The sequence below is a fragment of the Neolamprologus multifasciatus genome, chromosome 22 (assembly GCF_963576455.1).
Source record: "Neolamprologus multifasciatus chromosome 22, fNeoMul1.2, whole genome shotgun sequence".
NCBI lineage: Eukaryota > Metazoa > Chordata > Actinopteri > Cichliformes > Cichlidae > Neolamprologus > Neolamprologus multifasciatus.
Genome location: NC_140459.1, coordinates 24701282 through 24728654, shown reverse-complemented (window position 1 = coordinate 24728654; position 27373 = coordinate 24701282). Strand labels below are relative to the sequence as shown.

At 42.3% G+C, this 27373-nt stretch overlaps 1 protein-coding gene across 4 annotated transcripts in view; it reads left to right on the top strand.

Moving 5' to 3' along the window:
- The first annotated feature begins 651 nt into the window (after positions 1-651).
- The window catches only part of fam49al (family with sequence similarity 49 member A, like), a 39736-nt gene continuing 13014 nt past the window's right edge, over positions 652-27373 (top strand). Inside the window, exons 1-3 of one of the 4 annotated variants that reach the window (XM_085148589.1) lie at positions 652-1082; positions 18622-18712; positions 25221-25300. In XM_085148589.1, the coding sequence (XP_085004715.1) occupies positions 25228-25300 (73 nt within the window). In that variant the 5' untranslated portion in view covers positions 652-1082; positions 18622-18712; positions 25221-25227. Of the gene's footprint in view, positions 1083-18621; positions 20062-23121; positions 23202-25220; positions 25301-27373 lie in introns of those variants that run through there. The other 3 variants (XM_085148587.1, XM_085148590.1, XM_085148588.1) reach the window with 3 other exon arrangements.

Genomic DNA, 27373 nt, shown 5'->3' with positions numbered 1-27373 from the left:
CGACAAGCACACTGAGTGACAATTTAGCCACGGCTCATTTAACCTACAGGCTGTGACCCCGAAGTAAGGCTCCCTACTGGGAGTTTTCACCAGGCCAAATTCTTGCTGAAGGACGAGAGCACAGAGGAAAGTGACGACGCACACAGTCAACCACATACTTCGTAGGCGTTCTAGCGAAAGAGGTGCCCATGATGCTCAAAGTTTCATAAATAGGAGCTCATTCTGTTCACACTTAAAATGTACACTTCGGCCTAGCTGTAAATAAATACACCCTCGTGCTCCCGCTACCCATAACCACAAATAATGTGAATTTCCTTCCCTTTCTGCAACGTGGCAGCGAGTGATGCTCAGCAGTCACCCACACAGTTTGCAAAAAATACCCCCGATGCACATCCCTGCTCATCGCGGTGCATTTTCTCACCGTGCGGACAGAAAAAGTCACTCTGCCACTAGAACAATGTCAAACACAATGCAACTCTGCACTCTCTGTCTCACACACACTCACACAGCAGAGCCCCCTCCTCTTGTTGCCAGCAGGCTAGTGGGAGATGTTAGTCAAAGGGGGAGGGGGTGTTGTGAGGATATGCTGAGTGTGAGTGTGGTGGGGGTCTTTGTGAGCGACAGAGGTAGGAGGAGAAGGGCAGAGGGAGGGGGACATAGCGTTCTATTTCTCATAGACCAGCAGCTGCTGTCTATAGTGGAGAGAGAGAGAGAGAGAGGAAGAGGGAGGGCTGTGTGGCGTGAGGCAGTGCGTGTGCTCAGTGTTTAGGTGAATCCACAACCCTCTGGCTCACGAGGATAAAGGATCCACACACAGAAAACAAGAGAGAGAGAGAGAGAGAGAGGGAGAGAAAAGCAGCGCGGGGACTTTGTCTTCTTCTTCCTCTTCTGGCATCCTCTGCGCTCTTTCTCCTCGCTTCATTTTCCCGCAAGCCGACAGCGGCTGTTTTTGCTTCTTTTTTCCCTCCCTCCTCATCCTTCCCTTTTGTTCTCTGCATCCATCTCCGTTTCACCTCGGTCCAGCAGAGGAGGCAGGAAGAGCATAGTCAGAGGCATCATCCTCCCTCCTGCACGCCGAGCCGGTAAGCTGAGCTCTCTTTTTCCCCCCCTCTCCCTTCGTTTCACCTCTCACCAACGTTCTGTCCACTCAGCACAGGAAGGGGATCGGATAGTCCCACCCTTCACCTTAAAGAGAGGCTGGAGAAGGAGGATGGAGGAGGCATGTGGGTCAGGTTTTGGAGTGAGGCTGGTGGGTGACTTGGGTGGTTAGTTTTAGCAGGGTAGATGGACCGGATGGGAAAGACTAGCCTGGGTCAGAACCCCCCTGTGGAGTAAGGCGGGAGGAAGGGAGCATGTGGGGCTGGTCAACTGGGACTTGTCCTCTTTCACTGCAGTGCTTAGCCAGAGCGCCACAGTCACTGCCACAGTCATATACACATCTCTACACACACACACACACACACACACACCATCAGGGAACTGGTCTGCATGTTGGAAACCATCAGGAGAGCTCATGTGTGCAAATTTCCAGTGAAGGTTGGTGGCTCGGTCATAGGACATATGTGACCTAGAACCATTGCAGCACATGCATCGTATATTACACTGATACTGTGGGAACAATGTGGATAAATTGCATGCCAGGCATGGCCTCTCGCACATTGAGATCCATTCACCGCACACGCGTTATATCATCTAATTGTCGACGCGTACAAAAGGCGTCTGGCTTTATGCAGCGAGATGAGGTGTTTGAGGTTCAAGCTAAGGCCGGTCATTTCTGCAAACAGACCTGCTAAAAACAATAGCCTCTGAATTGCAACGCTGATCAGAAGGGGTGGGTGCATGCGACTGGAGTGGATAACAGGGAGGAGGGAAGGAAAGGATGGATGGAGGGGGAAAAACTGAATGGAAAGATGAATGAATGAGGGCTAAGGATGTTTGGGCTTTTCAAATGTAGGAAAACAACTGGTGGATGAGAAAGGTGTGCATTTGGAGCAGAAAGAGTGAAGCTACCATGTGACTCTGCAGGTCTTCTTTTTGTGTGTGTGTGTGTGTGTGTGTGTGTGTGTTTGTGTGTGTGTGTGTGTGTGTGTGTGTGTGTGTGTGTGTGTGTGTGTGTGTGGGAGGGGTGATGTGTGGATGGACAGATGCATTTGAAGCAAGGTAGAAAGAGAAAGCATGTGTGTAAGAGTGGACTGAGAGGAAAGGTGTGTAATTCCAAGTATGAGGCTGAATCCATGCCTGCTGCAGTCGCTAGGAATGTGGTTATGATTATGATAATGAATGACTCACTGTAATTTAAGTTTGCATGCATAAATTGGTTTGCATACCAATGTATGTATACCAATCATACAAATGACACGTATGTGTGCATGGCCAGTGTTCTATAATATATCTATATGTAGGCCTTTATTATACTGTACAGGTGCATGCATATATATTTGAAAGTATGACATGTACAATATGTGATATATTTATTAACAATTATTATATTTATCACTGTAGCACATGTAGTGACTGAGGTAAAACTGCATAAACAAATATATTTAACTAAAACATGTCTTTAACATTAGACAAAAACTGCTCAATGCGAATAAGTTTATTTATATCTATTTATAAAGCATACCAATGTGTTAATCAAATTGTGTGTGTGTGTGTGTTTGCGTGAATGCAGGATCTTTCAGTCTGAGGTGGAATGGTGGCTGCTATGGTATTTACTCCGCTGTTGCTAGGACACTCCCTTTGAACATTTTAACGGAGCCTTTTCATTGGCTCGCCGCGATGATGCAAGAATCCCTCACCCCAAATCTTTCCTGAGCGCCCATAGAAACATGCCCGTCTGCATTTCCCCCCTGCTCTCCTCTCGCTCCTTCTCTGTCACTCTTTTGTCCCCCCCCCCACTTTCCCCCATATCTCTCCCCCCTTCTCTCCCATATCTTTTTCTCTTTGTCTTCTTCTCTCTTCTTCATTATTGCTTAATTTATTAATTCCTTGCTCTCAGTAAGTCACTCCTCCCATCAGTCTTCATCAGCTCGCCACTTTCTGTCACTTCCTTCTCTCTCATCCAGTCAAAATGCTCGCTGCAAAATGGTGTTGACAGTGTGCGGTGGTGGCTTCCAGCGCTGCACGATCACTCTCTCCTGCTGTCTTGCGGAGGATTAGCACTGTGTGTGTGTGTGTGTGTGTGTGTCTCACACTGTCCTGTTTCGTCTGTCCATGCGAGGTGAGGCATCATCAGGCTGTTTTCCATGTGTCAGGATTATCAGCCTCGACAAGGCAGAAGACAGGAATAGGGGCTTGGGTGTCACGGCGGAGGAGGTTCTCGCAATAGACATCACCTTATATATTTTTGTCCTTTCTCCTCCACAATATGTGCAGTTATTGGTGTTCACCTTATCACTGCAATAACCTCAGGTTCACAGCCATACATTATTTCCTGTCATGTATTTCACTGTGGAGTCATGCAACCTTAACAGCTCCAGTCTGTTGGTTAGCACATGTTAAGGGAGTAGGGGTAGAAGATTAGGTTATTTAAGGTTAGGAGGAAGGAAAAAGGGGAAAGTACGACTAATTGTAGTCTTGTTTTCCGATCTTCTCACTTTTGTAAAGTGTGAACAGAGTTTCTGCCTGAAAGAGTATTTCGTCAAAACATTTTAGCACAGAATAGTGGCTAGTTAGCTAGAAGTAGCCTAGCCTAAAACAAGTGAAAGTCAGGGATGTTAGTGATTACATCTCAAACATGCACTCTCTTATTTTGTAAGGTGTCTTCACACAAACATTTGTTTTATTTGTAGCTGTATACTTTGATAACTCAATGCTAGTACTAGCTAGTTAGCTAGCAAGCTTCCCAGAGACCAAGAAGCTCTCATAATAAATTGTCTAAGGGAGCAGTATTAAAAAGGTTTTGTGCAGTGTTGATAGTTTTTTACTTCATAACAACTGTACTGGCTGAAACTGGAGGCTCACCACTCTGATTGACAGGTTTATGACATAGGCTACTATAGCATATAATTAAAATAGCTTAACTGGACCTTGCTGCTGTCTATGTGTGTTGGAGCCTTTTTAATGAAATTATCCAACAAATGATAAGGCCTGCAATGAAATACAAATTCGTACCAAAATTTCGCACTAAATCCCTAGTTTAGTCACCGTGTTTGTCCAAATATACAAATATACTGCTTCGGAAAAGCTAACATGGTGGCCGTCAAAATGCTAATGTTGGGGCTTAAAAATGCCATTGACATCTGGCTGCGTCTATCTTCTGGCTGACATCTTCTGTATGTTTGTGGCATTGTTGGAGTTTGTGCATATTAGTGTTGTCTTCAGTGTAGTATTAGTTGTGGCTGCAAAATGCAGCAGCTAGCGTTTCAGTGACAGTCAAACTCTGAAACTGTCACTTCCAATAAGTGGACCAGTTGACATATTCAGTTTGACTACAGGACTCTGCTGAACTTCATGCAGTATGAAAGGAAGTACATGATATACATATTGTACTACATGTAAGTTTATTAAGAGAGCTATCCAAATCAAGTCACTGTGAATTTTCTGCTCATCCACTCATAATGCTTTGAAATGGTTCTTGTCGAAGCCCAAATTGAAGCCCAGAATTAAACACTTGCCCCACCAGTGCCTTTGGAAAGCACAACAGTGTTTTAAAAGTATATTTTGGCTTTTTGTTTTAAAGCATAGCCTTCTACAATGTCAAACAAACACTTGAAAGTACAACCATTCTCAGTCAATCCTTTTACTAAAGTACACCATCATCCATATGTTTGCCCATGTGGCCACACAAGCTTTCTCAAAAGGTGTGACAGCCCACACTTTATCTCACCACTTCTAATCTATTTGACTTCCCCGGCCATCTGTCTAACAGCAACATCTGTCACTTCAACATCTGTCACTTGAGCTCTCACGCTTGCGTTTGAGGTCTTCTTTTGTTATCATTTGAGTTCAGAGGTCAGATTGGTGTCATAGACAGAGCTGAAATAATTGAGGAATTTGAGATTTGAGCTGTCTCTAGCCGCTAATCTTGTAGTATTTAATCCAGTATTGTCAGGAATTATGGATTACTTCCTGCGAGCAGAGATGATCCTGTTAAACGGGCATTGGGTGGAGGAACAGAGGGTGTGGGACGAGAGGGTGGGCGCAGGCGTAGGATGCTGGAGGGCAGTATGAAAGAAGAGCGTTGACTAAATCCAGCATTAGTCAGAAAACTCTTGTGAGATAAAAGACAAAATGTAAATACCACCATTATTAATTCAGTCTTAAAGTCTTAGGACTCTTAAAAAGTAGCTTGACAAACTGGAACATATGCAGTTTCCTTTCTTGCTGAGAGTAATTTGTAAACATAGACAACACTTTTATGTTCGTAGAGTAAAGTCAGATTCAGGGTCTTGGTCTGGATTCACGCCTAAGACAGGGATTATGTGAATTTAAACAATGCAGAGGCTGCACTTTGACACTGTCCTACAAAAAGTCAGCATATATTATGCTTAGGTTGAATTCATCCAAAAGTGAGCACGAACAGGAAAGAGAGCCACAGCAAACATCACCACAAAGAGAAACAAGTGTAAAAACCAAACCAACCCCAAAGCTCATCAAAGATTTAAAAAAGCACAGACGAGAAATACAAACAGTGGCTGCTGTGGGCAGTTATAAATGTTTTCAACACTCCACTGCAAAGAAGTTTTTTGTCTATCATGATTTCTAGCTTCTCTGCGGCTACGCTAGTAGACCACCAACAGCACAAACATCAACACAAGCAGCCGTTGGGCTTGCAAAGCTCCATGTAGCACCTACAGACTATCAAGACACAAGAGACATATAGCTTTGTATTAACAATGAAAACTAGTGGAAATACTAACATGTGTGCCCACATATAACAAAAACTCCTTACCACTCTCTCTTAAGGTTTCGAATGAATACGCCTACTAATTAGTTGATTTCATTCGTATTGGTAGTTCTCAGTCATATTCTGCAAGGTCATTTCCAGAACAGGAAAAAAGATACAGTTTGGGTTTTGAAACCAAAGTCAACTCCAAAGCATCAGCAAACTATTGCTTATTTTTCCAATAACGTTCATATTCAATAAACTTAGTCTCGCTCCATATATTGCTCATGGTCGTCCATGAAAACCAACAAGACTAAAAAAACGTGTCCTCAAAGGACTTGCTAAAGATATCTAACAAGATAAGAAATTTTGTTAGTTAAACAAAACCAACGCGTTCAACTTGTTTTAGAGTAATTCAGGTGTTCTTCAGGAATTTTCTCATGACATTTTGAAACGAACAGAAGAAATTATAAGAACTTTAAGGCCCATTAGAGGGTAAAAAATCTCAACTAACAAGTTATCAAAAGGGCTAATGTAACACGTCCTGAATTCATCCACTAAATCAGTAAAAAACTAGATTCAGGAGCCAGTGAGATTTAATTCTTTGTGACTAGGGAGCCGGGATCTGATAAGTCATCGATATTGCTTTATTCTCAATGCTGGATTGCACTTCTGAAAACTGCTGCGAAGTCTTATTAAACTCTGTTATCATCCTTGTTATGGGTGTTCTGCTGAAACTCTTTGAAATTTGTGCTGTTAAATCCGGGAAGACACAGAGACGAGCCACAGTGAATCCTCTCCAGCTTCTAACTTCGACATGACTTGGCTTGTCAAACTCGTTTTCTTCTGTGGTAGTGAAAGATGATGTAATCAGATTACTTTAGTTACGCTCACCATGGGTTTACAATAACACCGTGGTCTGTTGTCTGTTGATGAGAACAATGAGCCTCCACTAACACCAACGAAAAGTCCAATTGCTCACCCTCTGGTCATATTTAAGGTCAATAAATGAAAGGTGAAATCAATTTATGCTGGTGGGAGGCTAAAGAGAGCAGAGAGAGGGGAGAGGAAGCAATACTGTGTTGCAATTAGTGTGTAAAAAGTGAAAGACAAGTTATCTACTCTGCAATGGCTCTAACTTCCTTTATAAGGTCTGCTATAAGGCTATATCCTAATGTTTGGTTAGAGGCTAAAGGTAAATATACTGACTGTGGAGTGGAACACTTTCCCTGTGAGAGAAGAATGACTCAGTGATTGTGTATTTACTTTAGCTGCCATTATGCGCAGCGTAATTGAGCATGTCTTTGATCGTTGCTTAAATCTCATCCCTTCGTTTACTCTTTCTTAATTGTTAGCATGTAGCCTACAGCTAGAAAGCAAATGGTGCTACTTCCAAAACCAAAAGACCTTTTCAGTACCTAACTACATTGTTTTGTAAGGGTACACGTTATGGTAAAAAGCATTTACTTACAGTTTGGGAATCCTTAGTGAAACTGCATTGGAATTTAGGCTAACTTTAGGAGCTCTTTCCTGGGAAGGTTTACACTTCAGCAATGAGACAAGACACCATTACATTGCCACATCCGGCAATTACTTTTGTCAAAGACTTACAGTTTATAGCATAAACATAAAAATAATATAATTTTAAAAACATTAAAACTTGCCCAATATTGCACCAGTTTACCTTGTACTGCCAAAACAACTTTAGATCCATCTAGGCATGGATGTGGGGCCTCAGGGATGTACTAGGATGTAGGCAGGACCTGAAGGTGGTACTGGAATTTGGAGGTCCGGTGAGTGTCCTGGATTCTCTTTTGTGTTCCTCAGGCCATAGGACAGTGTTTGCATTGTGGTGTAGAGCAATCGAAAGGCTGTGTCATGACAGGGTCAATGGGTTGAGTTTGACCTAGTCCCAACAAAGCTTTTAATCCAGCTGCACTCAAGGTTCAAACCCCCATGGGAGAGTTTGGACTTCATTAGTTTTTTCCAGAAAAAAGAAAGCATTTCCAAACCACGATTAACATTCTGAAAACTTTAACCCAACACATGACCTATCCCTAAACCGAGTACTACTGTTTCATAAAACCAGTAAAAACTGAAGATGAAGAAGAAAAAAAATCCAGCTAAGTCTGGAAATTTACTTACAAGGCAAGATAAAATTTTGATTAGCAGGCGGCATGAGCTAAGCTGGCTGTGACTACTTTTGTTTATGTACAGCATATTTCTGTTTCTTTTAATGCAGTCTTCACTCAGTTGATGATCCTGTGTAGCCTCTGTTATCACTGTAAAGCTGGACAGGTGGGCAACAGTAACTATGGCAGATCTTAGTAAATGTCACTGCTGCTTGTGTGTGTGTGTGTGCATGTGTGTGTGTGCATGCCCTTCCTGTGTTTGATCAGGCTTGCCAGATTGTACACAGAACCCCCCCCCGCCCCTCCGCCAATATGCACATAGACACTGAGATATCCTCACTAATTAGTTTAGCAAGGATTTGTACGACTGTATATATCACTCTTTTTTTAATACATCAAACAGCACTGAAAGAAGCTTTTAAGTCCAAAATAAATCACCGGACAGAAATAAACCAGGAAAACAGCCAAGAGCTCAAACTTTCACACCAGGGATCCACCGACATGTCCCAAATGTGCTCTCTTTTTTGTCTGTTCTTATCCTCTTCCATCAGTTTCTCTTTTTTTCCATTCTTTGTGTCAGCTTGAGCCCATACCTCAGACTGCAGCCAGTCTCCTACATTTGAGAGCCTCTGCCCCTCCCAGTGGGACGGGGAACGGTGAAACACCGCATCCTCTGCCATGTGAGACACACTGCAGCACGGTGTGCACAGCAGAGGTGTCAAGGTCTGCTGGCAGACTTTGATGCTAAATATAGATTGGCTCTGTGTACATAAAGGTCAAATTGGGGTTAGAGGTCACCTTGTTCATTTATTCTTTGTGGTCATGTTCCAGTGGAGTGAGACACATAATATCTCCCAATTCCATTACTGTCAGTTTACCATCAGCACGAGCTCTGGCCTCTTCTCACTCTCCTTCTTGGTCTCTGCATTATGCAGTCTGACATCAAGGTGCATTCATGTTAGCTGGTTTTTTTTTTTAGCAATAAGTGATGCTTTTGCTACACTAATGTCATTTTCAGTTAACAGAGAATTCATATTTATAGAGAATTTATATCCAGATTTAAAGCCTGCTTAGGGGCTCTGTGTCATTTAGGTTGGAGTTTAAGGAGCTTTTATTTGTAAAATTTCACTTTCAGGTACGTGCACTGCTCCTTCCATCCGCTTCATGTTGCCTTCATGTGCCATTTGTAGCAATTTTTCTTTCACTATTTTTATGCACTTGCACAGGAGGATGACGTTTCCATTTTTAGGCACCTCTAATGGGCTCAGTCGCTTTTGCAAACGCAGCACAACTGCCAGTAGACACCAGATCTGCTGGAATCTGCTTTGCTGTTTTGTGCTAAGGAAAAATTGGGCAAGATGTGCATCCGTGGAAATCACTTACCTGGAACTCAACATCAAAGATGACGCTGAACTCTTCTCTAATTTCCTTTACTTAAGCAAACTGTGCAAAATTGCGCAATCAGAAGCATTTTATCAGGCATGCAGACTTCATGAAATTTACTGTACTGTCAATTTCTCAGTATTTATTTGTTAATAGGGCATCCTGCTGTCCATGCCATAGCTCCTGTTTGATGAAGGTGAATAAGACAATAGATACTGCTTATATACTGGAGCTGGATCACAACTAGAGAGTTTGGAGTTTGAGGCTCAAGATAAGGAAGAGTTTTGGTGCTCGAGTGCTACTTGAAAACAATTATTGTTAAAGAACAGAACAGTGGCTAGTGGGTGCAGGCAAAGAGGGAAGTGGACTAAAATATACAACCAGACGTGGAATGAGTGGAATGAAAGAGTGAAGGAGAGTTGAAGGGGAGGGGAGTATCACAAGACAGCGAGACTCCAGGGACTTGACTTCAAACTGCCTTTACGCACCGTTTTATAGTAGTCTCGTCCTTGTGACATTCACTCTCTGTGTTTTACACACACTGTGTCTCTCGCTGCCTCTCTCACTTAAATCCCCTGACTTGACTACACAAGTCAACAATGATAAAGAAATTATACAAAAACAAAATAAATATTTAAAAAGAGATTAAGTTATTTAAGGTATTAAGTGGAGAAGATAGTGACAGAATTTTTTTGTGTTAAAAAAGGAAGCTCTGTTAAAAGCTTTGACCAAATCACATTTACGCCCATAAGCAGAGACAGTTTTTGTTTGGCAGGATTTTTGTCTATAGCCAGTCTTGAGCATCAGTATTATGGGATATTTCATTTTAATATTAAACACAAAATCTCTGTGTGTTTGTTTCTTTGTCTACAAACTCCTGCTTGACCACCAGGAGTCCAGTAAACAAACTTTGCACACAGATACGGCTTAGACCCCTGAAGGTTCTCATCTACATCACGCATTAGGATGTCATTATGCTGCCTAGCAACCACCTAGTAACAGGCTAAAATAACCCATTTTTAGCATATAAAGAACATCTACTGCTTGTAGTTTTTCATTTTCGTCAGTGAGGCTTAGTATTGTCAGTTTACCAACAGCACAAACAGGCCTAACAATGGTTGGGTACATTTTTTAGAGTCATATTAGAATATTGTATTGATGACTTACAAAAACAGGTTGAAGCATGTGATGATCTCCTTTTTAACTACATTTTAAAACCATGCTTATCTTCTACCCATGCTTCCTTACTGGTCAAAACAATTTTCAATTGGAGTCATATTTTAGCACCTGTGAAGCTGAAATATTTAAGTTCTAGTTCTATAACTAGTTATAACTAGTTCTAGTTATAACAATGCAATTACGATAAAGCACGCCTCATTTGGTCCAGATAGGGTGGCCAGAGGTCAGCTGAACAGGTAAAACAAAGCATTCGACTGGTTCTTACAACCAAAATTTTAGGTCCATAAGATACATTATTACTCAGTGTAATTAAAGTCCATCCTGATGTAGATGATGTTGATTCAGCCAAATGCACCCTCACTGCATGTGGAGGCATCTGCTCTAATGCTCACGCTGTTCACGTCTATCCTTGCAGTTATCGTCACATGTAAAAACACAAACATACACACTCTCCTCTGACCTATATAAAACACAGTGCAAGCAGTCCATCAAGAACAAAGAGCGCCAGCATGCACGCATATTCTGTCTGTCTTTGTTTACAGGTAGTGGGTGGTGGGGAGTTCTAGAAAAGGGGGTTCAATGGGGGAGGGGGACCACAATAACTAACTACCACACACACACACACACACACACACACACACACACGAGCCCCCCTGCGAGTGCATGTGGAACCCTAAAAGCCTATCCTGTTCTCTTTGATAGCAGCTAATTGGCATCCCGCAACACAAATACAGATAACAAGAGCTCGAGATACATTCCTTTATGTCCTCTGACAGCCGAAGCACAGAGACAAAACCGCTATTAAAACTGATATATAAAGCTGTAATTTTTCCAGATCTGCTTTGCCAAGTTTGAAAATGCCCCGGAGCCAAGCCACGGTATTCAAATATTAATGACCACATTAAATATAAGGCATATATTAATCTGTGCTAAGAAAGAAAAGAGAAAGAAACTACAGAGGAGAACTCAATTATAATTCCCAAGAATTTCCCATGTTCAACGCTTCAGCAAAACGAGCTGCCGCAGCAAAGGCAAATAGACATCAGGTGTTTTTTTTATCCACCTCTGAACAAATAAGCTATGAAGTCCCCCAGTCGCTGCCCCACTTCTTTATTTCACTTGAGAAAAGATCACATTGAAGGATGTTCCACTGTAGAAACGGATTCAAGTGCAACTTAAACGAGCCGCACATCTGCCTGCCTGCCATTTTTTTCTGCCTCTCATTATATCCTCTTTTCTTTGTCAACAGCGCAGACTCACAATGCTCATTTGCAATCGGCCTTTCACGAGGCACCGTGCTCTCCTCCGGACTGGTGTGTGTGAAAGAGAGCGAGAGAAGGGGGAGGGGTAGCGGTGGAGAATCGTAACCTCCTCCTTTGATTTCCATCCCTCCTTTGCACTCCATCTTTTGCTCTCACACTCAGCCTCTCTCTTCTTTTCATTCTCCATCCCACCTCACTTCAAGGAGGGACAGCGGTATCTATTATTGTATATGAATGTGGATGGGGAGGGCCTGAGGCAAATTGGCTGTAACATTCCTTCAGTGGTCAATCTTTGGTGATGGTCTGGCCTTGTCTGATGCTGCCACCTCCCATTCTGCTCTTGGAAAAGCCTCTTTGTCTTCTCTCGTGTCCTCACACACTGCTTGGGCTCTCAGCAGGGTTCAGCGGCCATAGCCAGAGCTGTACCTGTTTCTCTCCAAACCTTAACTTTGAAGCGTTAATAGATCTTTAAAGCTTCATCTAAACACGCTGCCTGACTGTTAAACACACACCTCACTTGTGCACTTGAATGCAAAGTGTTTCCTTACTGAGGCGTGTAAGTTATTTTGAAAGAATTCAAACACACAGCATCAACTATTCGGCCATTTTTGCCCTTCCTTCCTGCTTCTAGGTGCATGGCGGGTTTCTGTGGGCTGTATGAGAAGTTGACATGCCACGCAGTGGTCAAAGTTCAACCAATCTGACAGTGTGAGGAGCTCCCAGAGCACTTCATCATACAAGAGCTCCACGAGGATGATGCAAGCCCAGCATCACTCTGGTCGTCTCAGTAAAATAGCCAGCGGTATTTTTTTGACAGGCTTTTTGGATTCTTGGAGAAAACAGGCGTTTTACTGAGAAAGATAATCTCCATGAAGTGACGCCACTTTTGATCTTCAAAGCTTGAATGCAATCAGTGCTGAGACTAACGAACTACTTGAGCGTCATCGCCACTAAGCTGCTGTGCTCATTGTCATGGCGTTTAATATCGCTTGCGGTCATGTTTAGCCACTTGTTAGCAAAGGATTTTGAGCCACATGCTCCGTTACTTTTTGCGCGAGATCGAAATTAGCAACCATGATCATTGTAGAGACTACTTACAATTAATGTTAGTATAAAAAACAGCTGTATCCTGTGATACCACACTTATCTGCATCTGGCAAGAAAGGACAAACGAGAAAGTGAACAAGTCAAAATTGCAGGTGGTGAGAAGTGAATGATTGGCTGCATAAAAAAGAAGGTTGCAGAAAAAGTGGAAGAGATAAAGGATGACAAAAGTCACGGGTGGGACCTGCTGAGAGCGCAGAATCAAAATGGACTGATGTGTCTCTGCAATGACTTCTGATCTGTGTCTTCTCCTGCCCCACCTGTAATCCTCTAGTCTGAGTCTCTAAATACATATCAGCTGTCAAAAAAGCAGCTAGAGTGCATTTAAACACTGTCCCCTCCAGCTGGCTTGTCTAACAGTGTCTGCCATCTGGAGACTGCAGAGTAGTCTGATATTTGATTAACATGACACTGATTCACGATGAGGCTCATGAAGGGCTAAAAGACGAGTATTCATTTGTTTTGACTGTTTCCAAATGAGGACGGAATGATTAGCACTTCAAAAAAATTTGTTCCCAAATTGTGTTAAACAGAAACACAAATTTTTAAAATAGCTTTTCCTAACCTCATTTTTTGGGGGATGCTTACATTATTTTACTTTGAACACAGAAACGAAATTATTTCACAAAAACCAAAATCTACCAGGGTCAAAATTATTAGCTTATTGCTAATATACAGTTGTGTATCCTTTTTGCTGGATAACATCCTGCAGTTGTTTGTTGTAGTTTTTATTTGTAGTCTCACAAATGTTTCTGAGCAATCCCAGCCCAGTCTTCTTTGGTGAATCTCTCAGGCTCCTCCAGATGTGCTGGTCTTCTGGCGTGACCTTGGTCTTCAGTTCACCCCACAGATTTTTAATGATTCAAGTCAGGGACTTTGTGCAGGCCAGTCCAGAACATTTACTTTAATCTTCTGCAGGTAGCTCTTCACCAATAGCATGTTTTGGGTCATTATCGTGCTGGAAGGCAAAGTGACGACCCAGAACCAGTTTTGCTGCTTGAGGATTTCTTTTAAAATCTTCACGTCCTTTTTTCTTTATGATTCCTTCCACTTTGTCGAGATTTCCAGTTACAGAAATCCTAAAGCGTCCCCACAGCATGATACTCCCACCACCATGTTTTATTGTAGGGATGCTGCTCTTTAACTTGTACACCTCTCCCTTCTTTCTCTAAACCTCAGTGGCAAAAAAAGCTTTGTGAGCATCAACAGTTCTCAATTTTAATCTAATTTATGTTGTTTTTGCCATGATGCTTTCTCAAGCTTCAGCCCAAACCCTTGCTGAAGTTTTTATACTGTGTGTAAATAGTAGATAACGCTCAGTTTGACCTTGATTTCACGAGCTTTGAGCATTACAAAGTTAAAGCACATCATTGCACAGTGCTGGTTCATGCTATTGCTCAATAAAAGGTCTGTTTTTTCAGGTGGCTAATTATAATGACCCTGGTAGTTTTTGTTTCTGTGTCCAAATATAAACAAGTTATGCTTTCTAAAGAAAACTAGTACGATTAGAAAACAAATGCAGCCAATAATTTTGTCCTCTGTATATATATTAACACTGTAATAACACAGATTAGATTTGTGTAAGTAAATTCATCCATAAAGTTAATCATATGAATTATTTGCTCAAATCTTGAAACAGTTGAAACAGACATGCTAGATAGCATCCTCATCTTACTGAGTCCCTGAGACCATTTTCCTTCATTTTTACTCATCTGTATAAAAAAATAAACTAAATGTATTTACTTAAATGTAATCAAGCACATTAGTCATGAGGACCATTTTTACGTCTCCTGTAACACTGCAGTATTACTCACTTAGTGGTGATTGGATTCTGAAATGAAAAGCTGTGCACTATAAAGGTGGATGCATCTTAAACCCTCGAGCTGTAAATATAAACATGCATGCTGGAAGTAGAGATGAAAACTGAAGTTTGTGCATGGTGAGAAAGCAAACAAGTGGCATGTAGCTTTAATGGAAAAGTGGACCATTTGATTAGCAATTAGCAGATTTAAAAAAAATAGTTCTCCATCAAAGAGTGTAGTCGATGCCCTGAAGCAGGGGTAAAATTAGATATCTATTCTCGTCTGGTAAAGGCTCAAATAGTTACAGCTGCAACAAAAAGGGCTCGTGTGAGAGCTCCAAAATTAGGAGCAAGAATAAAGTTCACAATAAGTCTGCAAACTTAAACTGCGCTTGTTAAGTGGATAAATGTGTAAAGGCTACTCACTGAGTTTTCTGTCTGCACCGAGCTGCAAACTCACCAGATGTGACTTTGCATATTAAATTCTTCTACAGTAAAGATGACAGTTTAACACAGATGAACACTAAACACTGCCACAACACATTTAATCTGTGGTTTTTACATATAGCGCCTGCTGCTACCTAGCTAGCTAGCACTGCTGGTGACAAATCGTATGTCGATTAGCAACCACCTTACAGCTGCAAATGAAAGAAGTGACAAATCAATCTTTTATGTGGATTGGGCTTTAGTCTCTTGGGTTTAGTCTCCTTTGAAAGACTTGACCTTTGCCCTTTCACTGACAGAATAAACATTAGACTCCTGAATCAGTCCATGACTCCCCGATAAGGTAGAAGACACGATTCCACGATTGCACAGCACTTTAACACTGCTACAAGAAAGTAAATGCTTTGGTGTCCCCTTGTGCTCCAGATATTGAGCAAAGTCCATCTATCCATCCCACCTCGTTGATAACACCAAACTGTGCGTTGCCATGAGAATAAGAGGCTGTGTTTCCCTGGCAACTATTCTGCAAATATCCTTCCTTCCTCCTGTCTGCACTCTCCCCTGATTCAATTCAATTCAATTTTATTTATATAGCTCCAAATCACAATGACAGTCAACTCAAGGCACTTTATATTGTACAGTAGATCGTACAATAATAGATACAGAGGAAAACCCAACAATCATATGACCCCTATGAGCAAGCACCTTGGTGACAGTGGGAAGGAAAAATTCCCTTTGAACAGGAAGAAACCTCTGGCAGAACCAGGCTCAGGGAGGGGCGGGGCCATCTGCTGCGACCGGTTGGGGTGAGAGAAGGAAGACAGAATAAGACATGCTGTGGAAGAGAGACAGAGATTAACAGATATGATTCAATGCAGAGATGTCTATTAACACATAGTGAATGAGAAAGGTGACTGGAAAGGAAAAACTCAATGCATCATGGGAATCCCTGGCAGCATATTGCAGCATAACTAAGGGAGGATTCAGGGTCACCTGGTCCAGCCCTAACTATATGCTTTAGCAAAAAGGAAAGTTTTAAGCCTAATCTTAAAAGTAGAGATAGTGTCTGTCTCCCGAATCCAAACTGGAAGCTGGTTCCACAGAAGAGGGGCCTGAAAACTGAAGGCTCTGCCTCCCATTCTAGTTTTAAATACTCCAGGAACAACAAGTAGGCCTGCAGTGCGAGAGCGAAGTGCTCTAATAGGGTGATATGGTACTACAAGGTCATTAAGATAAGATGGGGCCTGATTATTTAAGACCTTGTATGTGAGGAGCAGGATTTTGAATTCAATTCTGGATTTAACAGGAAGCCAATGAAGGGAAGCCAAAACAGGAGAAATATGCTCTCTCTTTCTAGTCCCTGTCAGGACTCTTGCTGCAGCATTTTGGATTAGCTGAAGGCTTCTCAGTGAGTTTTTTGGACATCCTGATAATAATGAATTACAGTCGTCCAGCCTGGAAGTAATAAATGAATGAACTAGTTTTTCAGCGTCACTCTGAGACAGGATATTTCTAATTTTAGAGATGTTGCGCAAATGGAAGAACGCAGTCTTACATATTTGTTTAATATGTGCGTTGAAGGACATATCCTGGTCAAAAATGACTCCAAGGTTCCTCACAGCGTTACTGGAGGCCAAGGTAATGCCATTCAGAGTAAGAATCTGGTTAGATACCATATTTCTAAGATTTTCAGCGCTGAGTACAATAACCTCAGTTTTATCTGAATTAAGAAGCAGAAAGTTAGCGGCCATCCAGGTCTTAATGTCTTTAAGACATTCCTGCAGTTTAACTAATTGGTGTGTGTTATCTGACTTCATAGATAGATAGAGCTGGGTGTCATCTGCATAGCAGTGAAAATGTATGCTATGTCTTCTAATGATGCTGCCTAAGGGAAGCATGTATAATGTAAACAGAATTGGTCCTAGCACTGAACCGTGTGGAACTCCATAATTGACCTTAGTGGGTGAAGAGGATTCTCCATTTACATGGACAAATTGGAGTCTATTAGATAGATATGATACAAACCACTGCAGCACAGTACCTGTAATACCTACGGCATGCTCTAATTGCTCTAATAGGATATCATAGTCAACAGTATCGAACGCTGCACTAAGGTCTAGCAGGATAAGCACAGAGATGAGTCCACTGTCAGAGGCCATAAGAAAATCATCTGTAACCTTCACTAAAGCTGTTTCTGTGCTGTGATGAGCTCTGAAACCTGACTGAAACTCTTCAAATAAACCATTCCTCTGCAAATGATCTGTTAGCTGTTTGACAACTACTCTTTCAAGAATTTTTGATATGAAAGGAAGGTTGGAGATTGGCCTATAATTAGCTAAGACTGCTGGGTCTAGAGATGGCTTTTTAAGTAAAGGTTTAACTACAGCCAGCTTGAAGGCCTGTGGTACAAATCTCTGATGAGATTTGATGATGCAATGGCAGCAGCAGTGTTAATAGTTACACCAGTAAGCGGGTAAGAGTGCTGGAGGTGTGCGAGACGCTCAGTCAGTAAGATGAGCTTAACAAGCTTAAATGAAGACATAAAAATGGAAAGAAGAAAGCAAGAAGCACCATTCACGGGCTCCCAGCCTGAACCGATTGTTAAGCGTCTGTATTTTAAATGGTATTACTCCATCAAAACCACCCTGGGACATAGAAAACGTCTATAATCCACAACTGTGTGTGGATTACAGCTGCTTTTAGTGTATGGTCTAAATATGTGAATCAAATATATATAATGCAGTGCAGTTGCTTATGGTAAAATGAATTGTTACGCGACTCTGCAGATGCTCATTAAGGCAGCTGGAGTAGATTGTCTACCAGTCAGAAGGCTGGTGGTTTGACTCCTCCATGTCTGAATATCCTGAACCCCAAGTTGCCCCTGATGCATCTATTGGAGTGTGAATGTTAGATTAGGTGCTTAGGGGAAAAAAGCACCTGTATGAATATGTGTTTGGGTACAAATCTAGTAAAAAGTGCTGTGAGTGCTTAGTTAATGTAGAAAAGAAATATACAAGGCCAGCTATTTAGTCTGCCTTAGCCTGCCAACAGCGGTACGCTCTGCAAGCCATTTTGCAACCCACCCCTAACTGAGCTCCATGTTAATGCTTTATCTGACTCACTCAGGCAGTTTAAATAAATACAGATTAAATTAACAATCTTCTTTGACTGTTGTGGTCTTGACTGACCTGTTTTCAGTTTCTGGTCAAACCAAGGTAGCCTTCATCAGTTAAAAACAACTAGATACAAAGTTACTGGCTATCTAAAGAAACAAGCATGGTTAAGATAAAGAACAGAGCTGAAGGAGAGTGAGTGTGTGGCGAAAAATCTGTTATTTGTTGGATGACGTCACATGTTCAGTCTGGCCAATTATAATCATATCACAGTCATATTTGTTCCTAATTTGTTGCCGTTACCAACTCTTAACATCTAGGCACATGTTTTTTTCTTCTTGTTACCCACCTTAATCTGTTTCTCTGTCTTTGTCAGGTTGTGGGTGCTGATGCTGTAACCACTGTTTGGAGCTGACAAGCCCTGGTTGATGCAGTGAAGTGTTCCAGTGGGATAAACACAAGCAAAGGTAGGAATGCAAGCAGATAACTCGGAGAAAGAAAAACAGAAGCATACAAAACACCATTCGGGGGAAGAGGAGAGGCAGATTTTCTGAATAAAGATTGGTGAAGATGAGAGCTGAACGAGTGCAGTTGCTGCATCCGTTGCATACAGTACAGCTGCCAAAGGGTTTGATTCACAGGCCACTGAATACTCAGTTAGTGACAGAAAGATTGTGGTTAGAGACAGAGAGGAAGAAAGACAGAATAGAAAGGGAATGTGGATGGTATTATTGGTGAGTTAATAGAGGTTAGGCTTGGCAGTGCCATTCCTGTGCTCACTAAATCCACACTGATGAAGCTCCTGGGCTGTAACAGGAGGAATCTTTCAGTGAGAGCTGAAAGGAGGCTGGGAGGCTTAGCGCTGACGCTTGGCTTCCAGTCTGGACCAGATTTGCTTTTCAGGCCCATGTGGGAGCCGGGCTGTGTCTTTATTAAGGCTCGAGGAGCCCCTCGCTTTGGTGTCTCTTGCCGGACTACAGATGAGAGCTGTGTGTGCTGTGCGGTTGCATAAGAGAGGCACTTTCATCCACTCAAATGCCAGCAGACTGCAAACACTGTGCGTGTGAGAGGAGCTGCAACCGGTGGCCACCAAAGACACACTTCCTAATTCCACAAAGTGCTGCGTCTCAGCACCCAGAGAGTCCATCTGTGATGCATCCAGTGACTTCGTGGATTTTTAATAGCAAACGTGTGTTTGCGCTACCCTATCGCCATTTCCATTCTGCCACTTGGATTTGTTTGTGCCCGAGGGCCACCAGTGAGGCCGAATGGCACCTTGACAGAGATGTGCTGCGACAAGACAAGGCCAATGAAGCCGGGAGAGTGCTGCTGAGTGGTGAAAAAGGGAAGTGAAGCAGAAAGGAGAGCTGAAGGGGATATTTCTGAGGAACCCATTCTGACGTCAGAAACAAAAAAAGAGAGAAGAGACTTTTCTCTATTTGAGTAGAAATGATATAAACGCACACAAAAAAAAGAGAAAGAGAGACATCTTATGTTCTGTAGACTCACAAGCTTACAACAGCAAAATCAAAACAAAAAAAAGCCCATAGAGCAAATAGAAAAGGAAAAAAAACCCCACAGGCCTTTAAATAGACGTCTAAAAAAAAGAGAAGTGTGAAGTGGACAGACTGAGGGAGAAAGAGCGAGAGCAGAAGTTTACATCAGTCTCTAAGAAAAGCCAAGAGTGGGAACCGGTGGAAACCATCGTGGGACTCCCGTTGTCACTCTGGGATTTACTGACAGGAGGCGAGGACGTGCGAGAAGAAGCTGAGGGCCAAAGACAAACGAAAAGGCCACACACTCATAGGAAAGCAGGGTAAGAGGAGAGAGGCTGGCTTTAAAGCTTAATGAATCGCGTTTACCAACCGTGCCAAAAAATAAAGACCAATCTCATGAGTAGTAACAAGTGAAGCATCGGATCGCTGTTGTGAGCGACTGACCCGGTGTGTGAGTGAGCTGGATGCTGGTTTTTTTCCTTTTTTCTCCTTCATCTTCAGCTGAGAAGATATTACCAGGCCAACAGTATCCTGGCAACCATCAGCCCAGCTCTGCTCTCGGCACGGACCACATGCTGCTCCAGACTCAGTGTGTGTTAATGTGTGCGTGTGTGGCTGTTGTGAGGCTGACACGCACCAACACTTCAGAGAAATCTTTCTTTGCTTTATGCGAGGTTGTGACGTGGATCTCAGCTTGACTTCGCCTTTGTAGTCACCTTGTCAGGCCGAAGATGAGGATAGGTTATTCATATATTCACGGTGTCGGCTCGCTTTGCATCTCTTGGAGCAGGTGGTGGAAAAGTCAGGTCGGAGACGAGGTGCGTTTTGGGCTGACGCTCACAGGTTACAGCCGTGACTCAGCACACAGCCGCGTTTAAGCGATTTACCTGCAGATGGAGCAGACACAGAGTACGGCAGGTAGCTGCAGTCCTCGTGTGAAACTGTCTCAGCGACCGGACAGTGTAACCCCATCCCTTTCTCTGTGCTGCAGTGCAACACCCGTTCTTGCTGAGTAACAGGGAAAAGACAGTTGATACATTTAATTTATTTTCTGCAACATGGCATCTAGAGAACATGCAAATGCCGGCTGTAGCTTATTCTTGAAGCCGGAAACTGATAGACCTCAGCTGTGAGCTAACACAGCACATGCACAAACACAAAGGGCACGGCAGAGGAAGTGAAACTTGGCAGCCGCTTACCTTCTGCTACCAAAGCGAGCAAGAAGCAGAAAGACGATTAAAGGCGACCTGTTATGCTCATTTCCTGCTCCGTGCTTTTACTGTAAGAGCAGATGCATGAGTTAAAAATTATTGTTATTTATCTTATATTGGTTATGAGGACAGATGTCTTGTGATTGGATGCCCCTCCCAGTTAAGGTTTGAACTGGGAGGGGCATCCAATGCTGTCATATAAAGGATATCTACTCTCACTCTCAAAGTACTCTCTCGTGCGTTTGGCTAAGTCATGTTTCTTATCAACATTTATGATTTTTTAAACTACTCAAAAAATTAAAGGAACACTTTCATTGAAGTGCTGGAATTAAACTTGTGGGATATTGATCTGCTCAGCTTAGTAGCAGAGGGGTTTTAATCAGTTTCAGCTGCTTTGGTGTTGATGAATGAGACAACCCCCAAAACCATTCCTGTTTTCGGGGTTGTTCGTAGCTACTTGTAGCATGAGGCATGGTTGGCATCAACATAATACTCCAACTCCTCCAACATCAATACGTGCCATTGCCAAAAGTTTGTGGTTCCTCCCAGCACAGTCTCAATCAGACCTGATCTGACCAAACAATCCTGAGGGTGGTTCCTGAAGCCAGGTTTGCATTTGCCATAGAATACCAGGATTAGCAGGTCCATCACTGGCGCTCTGTGATTTCCACAGATGAGTGCAGGTTCACCCTGAGCACATGAAATAGACATGAAAGGAAGTGGAGAAGCTGTGGAAAACATAATGCTGCCTTTGACATCATTCAGCATGACCGATTAAGTGGTGGGTCAGTGATGTTCTGGGTAAGCATATCCAACACACAGACCTCTACAGGTTAGGTACTCCCATTAGGTATCAGGATGAAACCCTTACTTCCATTCCCAGACTTTATGCTGGTGCAATGGGTGGTGAATGACAATCTCCAACTTCATGTGGCACGAGTGTGGAGGCAGTTCTTGGAGAATGAAGGACCTGACACCCCTGACTGCCCCCCTTGCTGTTATAGGCAAAATGGAGTAATCTGCTCTATAATTTACTTTGAAGTGTCTTTGAATTCAGCTCTCTGTAGGATGATCATTTTCATTTCCATCAAACAATGCGGGATCCTTTCATGCCTAACACACTACAGAGTCAACATCAGCATAGAAACATCTGATGTGTTTTTTAAGTGTTCACTTAATTTTCTTGAGCGGTGTATATACAAAAATAAGGAGCTTCCTTAACGGCATAACAAGTCCCCTTTAAGGAGGATGACTTTTTTTGTGTGTTTTTTGCTCTAAACTTCCTGTTTAAGCAGTTTTAACATTTTAAAAATCATCTTGTTCCACAGCATGTTTTGTGCACGTGTTACTGAAGCTGTGTGTGATTCAGTCAGAGGTAAATCAGCAGCATCATTTCAGACACAGAAATAAAATTCAGCAGGCACATCTGATATTTTCATTGAGATGTTGACAACTTAATGCACCTGTACTTACTAGTAGTTTGGAGCATAGACGCTCCTGTTAGTGTGATTAGTGGCAGAAAAAGAGCCTCACCAGTTGCCAAATTGATCTTAAATGGGCCAGACCAGTAAAACCGTTAAACACCTTGAAATTATTATTTTTTAATTCTATGAAATCATTCTGAAAACCTCTATATTTCATGGAGAAATACGCTGAAAAGCCCGAGACTTTATAATGTACCTGTCTGACCACAAATGTTATCTCTTGAGCTTGGATCCTTGGGTTCACGCTCTGGCATCTGGCCCTGTGGTCTGAAGAAGTATCTATAGACTGCTGTATATAAAGAGCATTAGAGGGGAGCAGTCTGCACATGTCAGGCTTTTATTGGGTTACTATAGTAATGTAAATGGATTAAAACCACCGCTCAGCTCGAGCGACTCCCAATGAGTGAGCTAAATGATTCACGGCTGGGTTTGGGCCGTGCTGTAATTGAATACAGCATATGCGTATCGGACACAAACTGCGATCGGTGTCATCTGTGACTGGACGTCCGGCTTCGCTCTGCACATATTGCTTAGACAGAAGGATGCAGAGAGGAAAATTAGACAAGTGCAGATGGGTAAGAAACTAAAGTGCGTCTGCTGCGTCCTTCATGTGCCGGTTGTGTATTTTGATGCAGGTTGCCAGATCCAGGGTACTGTATGCATTTTGTTGTTTCCTCCTGTCCAGGTCGCCAGCCATGGGGAACCTCATTAAGGTCCTTGGCAAGGATTTAGAGAACTGTCCACATTTTTTCCTGGACTTTGAAAGTAAGTGGGCGCCAGGGTTGCGTGCGTGTGTCCGTGTGGTTGAATTGTGAGTGTGTGGAGTGGAAGTGTGCGGCGGGGAGGGGGTGGGGCCAGCTGGTGGTGATTTGATGGAGTGTTGTTGAGGGTGTGGTCTGTCATTAACAGACACTCTTTAGTCCCACTCTCCACACGAGGAAACCTGTTTGTTTCATGAACTCGTCAGCCGTCCACAGACATCAGATATGATAAGAAGCCAATAAACAGAAACAAACCAAACCAACAACCTCAGAGGCTTGACCGTAAAATAGAGAACAGTGACCACAGGTAATTGAAAGCAGCACATGGGGTTTTTGTCTCATAGAAACTCACCTTTTCAAAATAAATCTGTTTCACTGCTCCAGTTTTGAGTCACATATATGATGCGCAGCTTTCATAAAGCGGATGCTAACACTCCGAGCTGCACCAGTGCTACGCAACCAGCTGTACTTTGCATCAAATTATACCAAACTAGAAACAATCTGTTTTTATTACACAGTAAACAAACACAGTCATATCCTAATTACACTGCAGTTATGGGCTAATTAGAAAATGTGCATAATGTTTCTGGATCCAAAAGTATTAAACCTAATTACATCAGGCTTGGCCTTTATTACAATGGGATGAAACACAGACTTTATTCTTTCACTTCATTTTACTGCACGGTTCTCTTGTAATGTGTTTCATTCACACTCTGGATGGGTCTAATGTTCAGACGACAGAATTATGATAGTTTGGCATTTAAAAAACTCTTGTTTCATTCTCAATTTTCTTTGTATTAGTTTAGTTTTAGTTAGTTTCCAGAGTGGGCAGGGGGAACATTTGTTTTAACACTTTACAAAGGCCCTCGCAGTACTGCAGACATCACAGGCTCAACAAAGCCTCATCAGGCAAGCTGTTAGTGGTTTATCAATGAGTGTATTCCTGTTTTACAGTTTATTTGTATTTTAAAATAACTGATTTTTTAAATCACCTAGTTTTAGCTTTTAGTTTAGTTTTAGTTAACTATAATAACATTGCCTGACTAGTTTTAGGCCAGTGTTAGGCTGTTGGAGGTAATCCTATAACACCAAGGGCAGCATATTTTATAAACGAATGTTTGAGATCAATAAATTGCTCTCAAACATCTCTCCTCCATTCTGCCTCCATGCCTCCTGGCATGGAGGCAGAATGGAGGAAAAATGATACGAGCTCACTAACTCAACAGGACTTGAACGCATCAAGATGCATGTGAAGTAGTTATAATGAGCAACAAATGGCCTTGTAATAAAGTAAAAACATGGTCAATAAAGGCCCAGTAAATGTCCTCTGAGTGCAGTGTTTTCAGTGTCAACAAGTACACAGAGTAGAACTGGATACTCCGGATCTGACAGTATATGGAGTTTCTAACTAGATCATAATTAAGGTATTGTGTCTAATCAGAACATATTATTCCTAGTGTTTGTCTAATTTGATAAAAGGAAGCACAGCTGATTAAGTGTTATTAATGCAACAAAAAATACAGTGCACCCCTGCAGTATTTTTTAAGTCGTTATCTTTATATTTCATGACTTTATTGCAACTTTTAATTTAGATTTTCTGCACCAGACTCAGGTAGTTTCTTGTATTTGAGTCTTAATGAGTTTCCTGTCTTCCAAAATAAATAAATTCAAACTGTTCTTGCGACAAACTGTCTTGAGTTTGAGGCTAGTAGCGCATTCCTGCGACCTTTGATCTTTAAGTTTGATTGCTTTTGGAGTCGGCGCCTCCTCATGAAGGACTATTTTATCTCAGAGGAAACAGTGAGAGTGGGATTAAAGACGTTCTGCGTCCACGTTGTCACGCTCCACCCAGGACATACTCCCATCATGCCATTCCAACAACGTCCTCTCATCCACCTCGACACCCTCACCTCTCGCACAACGCACACCCACCTACACCTCACAGGCACGCACACGCGCGCACAACCCCTCCCGACACCCATCCCCTCATCACCCACAGACTTCTCCCCTCTCTCTGTTCCAGGGGGCTCATGGGAAACCTCCTGAAAGTGCTGGCTTGCGCCGAACTTGAGCATGGCCCAATAGTTTTCCTTGACTTTGAACGTGAGACCATCCGCTTCTTATTTTTTTGAGTTATCCCTTTCTCTCTGTTGCTTCCCCCCTCCTCCCTTTTATTTTTTGGTCATATCATCCATCTTAGCTGACCATTGTGTCATCTTTAGGTCCTTAGTTACATTTGATTTCCTCCTCAGCTCTCCCCCTCCTCAACCCTCCTCCTTTTCTTTATCTTTTTGATTTCTGCTCTGGGGACCGGCATTTGAAAGGCATCTGGCTTTTTTCTGAAGGGTCTTACTCATGCACACTGCATCCTATTAGACGCAGACAGATGCACAATAGCAGGGTGGCACTGCAGCAAAAAGAAAATAAATTCATTAATGTTAAAAACTGACAACAATAACACTTTGCTCTCCAAAGCTACAAAGAGCTGAGGAGAAACAAACAGAGAATGCCAGTCCTGTGTGGGTTTCTGTTGCTCGGGGATGACGATGGCTAACAAAAAGTCTATCGTCATCCCTCCACCTCCTCATCTCCTCATCCTCTATTGTACGTCTAATCTATTTGTGAGTGTGAGTGTGCGTTAGGAGAGTGGGACTGATAAAGAGAAGCTGAAGTATGACTGCGAAGAAAGGCTAATGATTTCACCTCTGTCCCCTCTTTTCTAATTTACCCAGTCAGTGAAGTATGAACTTTGCAAAGCATCCATCCTAACAAATCTTTTTTTTACTTCATTACTCAGTGTTAAAATCTTTTTGTAGTTCATGTCAATTTATAATTTACTTTGTTAGCAGGCTCGGCATTTAACACGAAGTTCAGTAAGCGAGCTGACATGTTTAGAGGTTTTCTTGAATTGTTGGGTATCTTTGAGATTCAGATTTTTTTGTTCCTCTTTTGATGAGTTTAAAAAACTGTGAAAAAACATCTCCAGTGAAGATCTTAACACTGATTATGAATTTTTAAGATGTAGATGTTTTGCACTGTATCCCCAACATGCTCCGCACCTCCTCAAACATCCCCTTCTCCCTTTTAACAGCTGCCTTCCTCCCTCCTCTTTCTTTACCCGCTGTTACAGTGGGAGTGGGAGAGCTCACTGCTGGCGAGAGACGTCAGCCGTCAAATAGGTTGAATTTCCCCTTCGTGCGTCGGGCCTGTGATTCACTTTACTTCAAAAGCGAGTTGGGATGAGTCAGACTCGGGAATGGCAGCTTTGGGAGCGTCCCTCCCCCTCCTCACCCACCCCCCTGTGCCATCTGTGAGCTCTCCTTCTCCACCTGGAGACACACACTCACCTCTGTCACACAGCTTCAAGTTTGGTTTCTCGTTAAACTATTTATAGCTCGGCGCTGATCGCACCTCCCTAACACCCTTTGAAGGATAAGATGCAATTCTGACCACTGACAAAAAGATTATCAGGATGGATGTCTGGACTGAGCTGCTGTCTGTGAAAATCATCAGTCAGCTTGAAGTCATCCTCAGACTGAATTATAGCAACCTCTGTGTCTTAAAACATCTGAGGGAAATGGTTTGAGAATCAGGGAAGATACTGCTCTCGCCGTGGAGCTGTAATCAGCCAACCTCGGAGAGAGAAACAAACTTGCACATTGTAAAAATCCCCCTGGAAGCACGACTAAATACAAAAATCAACAAGTGAAGCTTGAGGTTTATCAGAGTTGTGTAATACTGTGATAATTATGGCCAGATTTCCCATATCCATAATGAGACTTCTGTCACAAACAGTGTGTGCGAATCACTCACTGCACTGTGTATTATAGTTAGGGTCGTCCATTTTATTCAATTATCTAAATTTTGTGTCATTAAATATATATCGACGGCTCTCCGCAGTAATTCCATCCACTGCATGAGCTTTATATATGCCAAGTAATAAAATTAAGTAATTCAGCTCATTTCATTTTAATTTTTATGTTGCTAAATTACAACAACGAATGAACCATAAAAGTGAAGTCGAAACCTTAGACCCTATCCCTGGCTTTTTTCGTTATACTAGTGCATGCTAACACATTCTCTGCTCCGGGTTCATATCATTAACTGTATATTAAAAATGGACATCACAACTGTAATGCAACCAATTGGTTTCTGGACAATAATTTTTTTAACGCC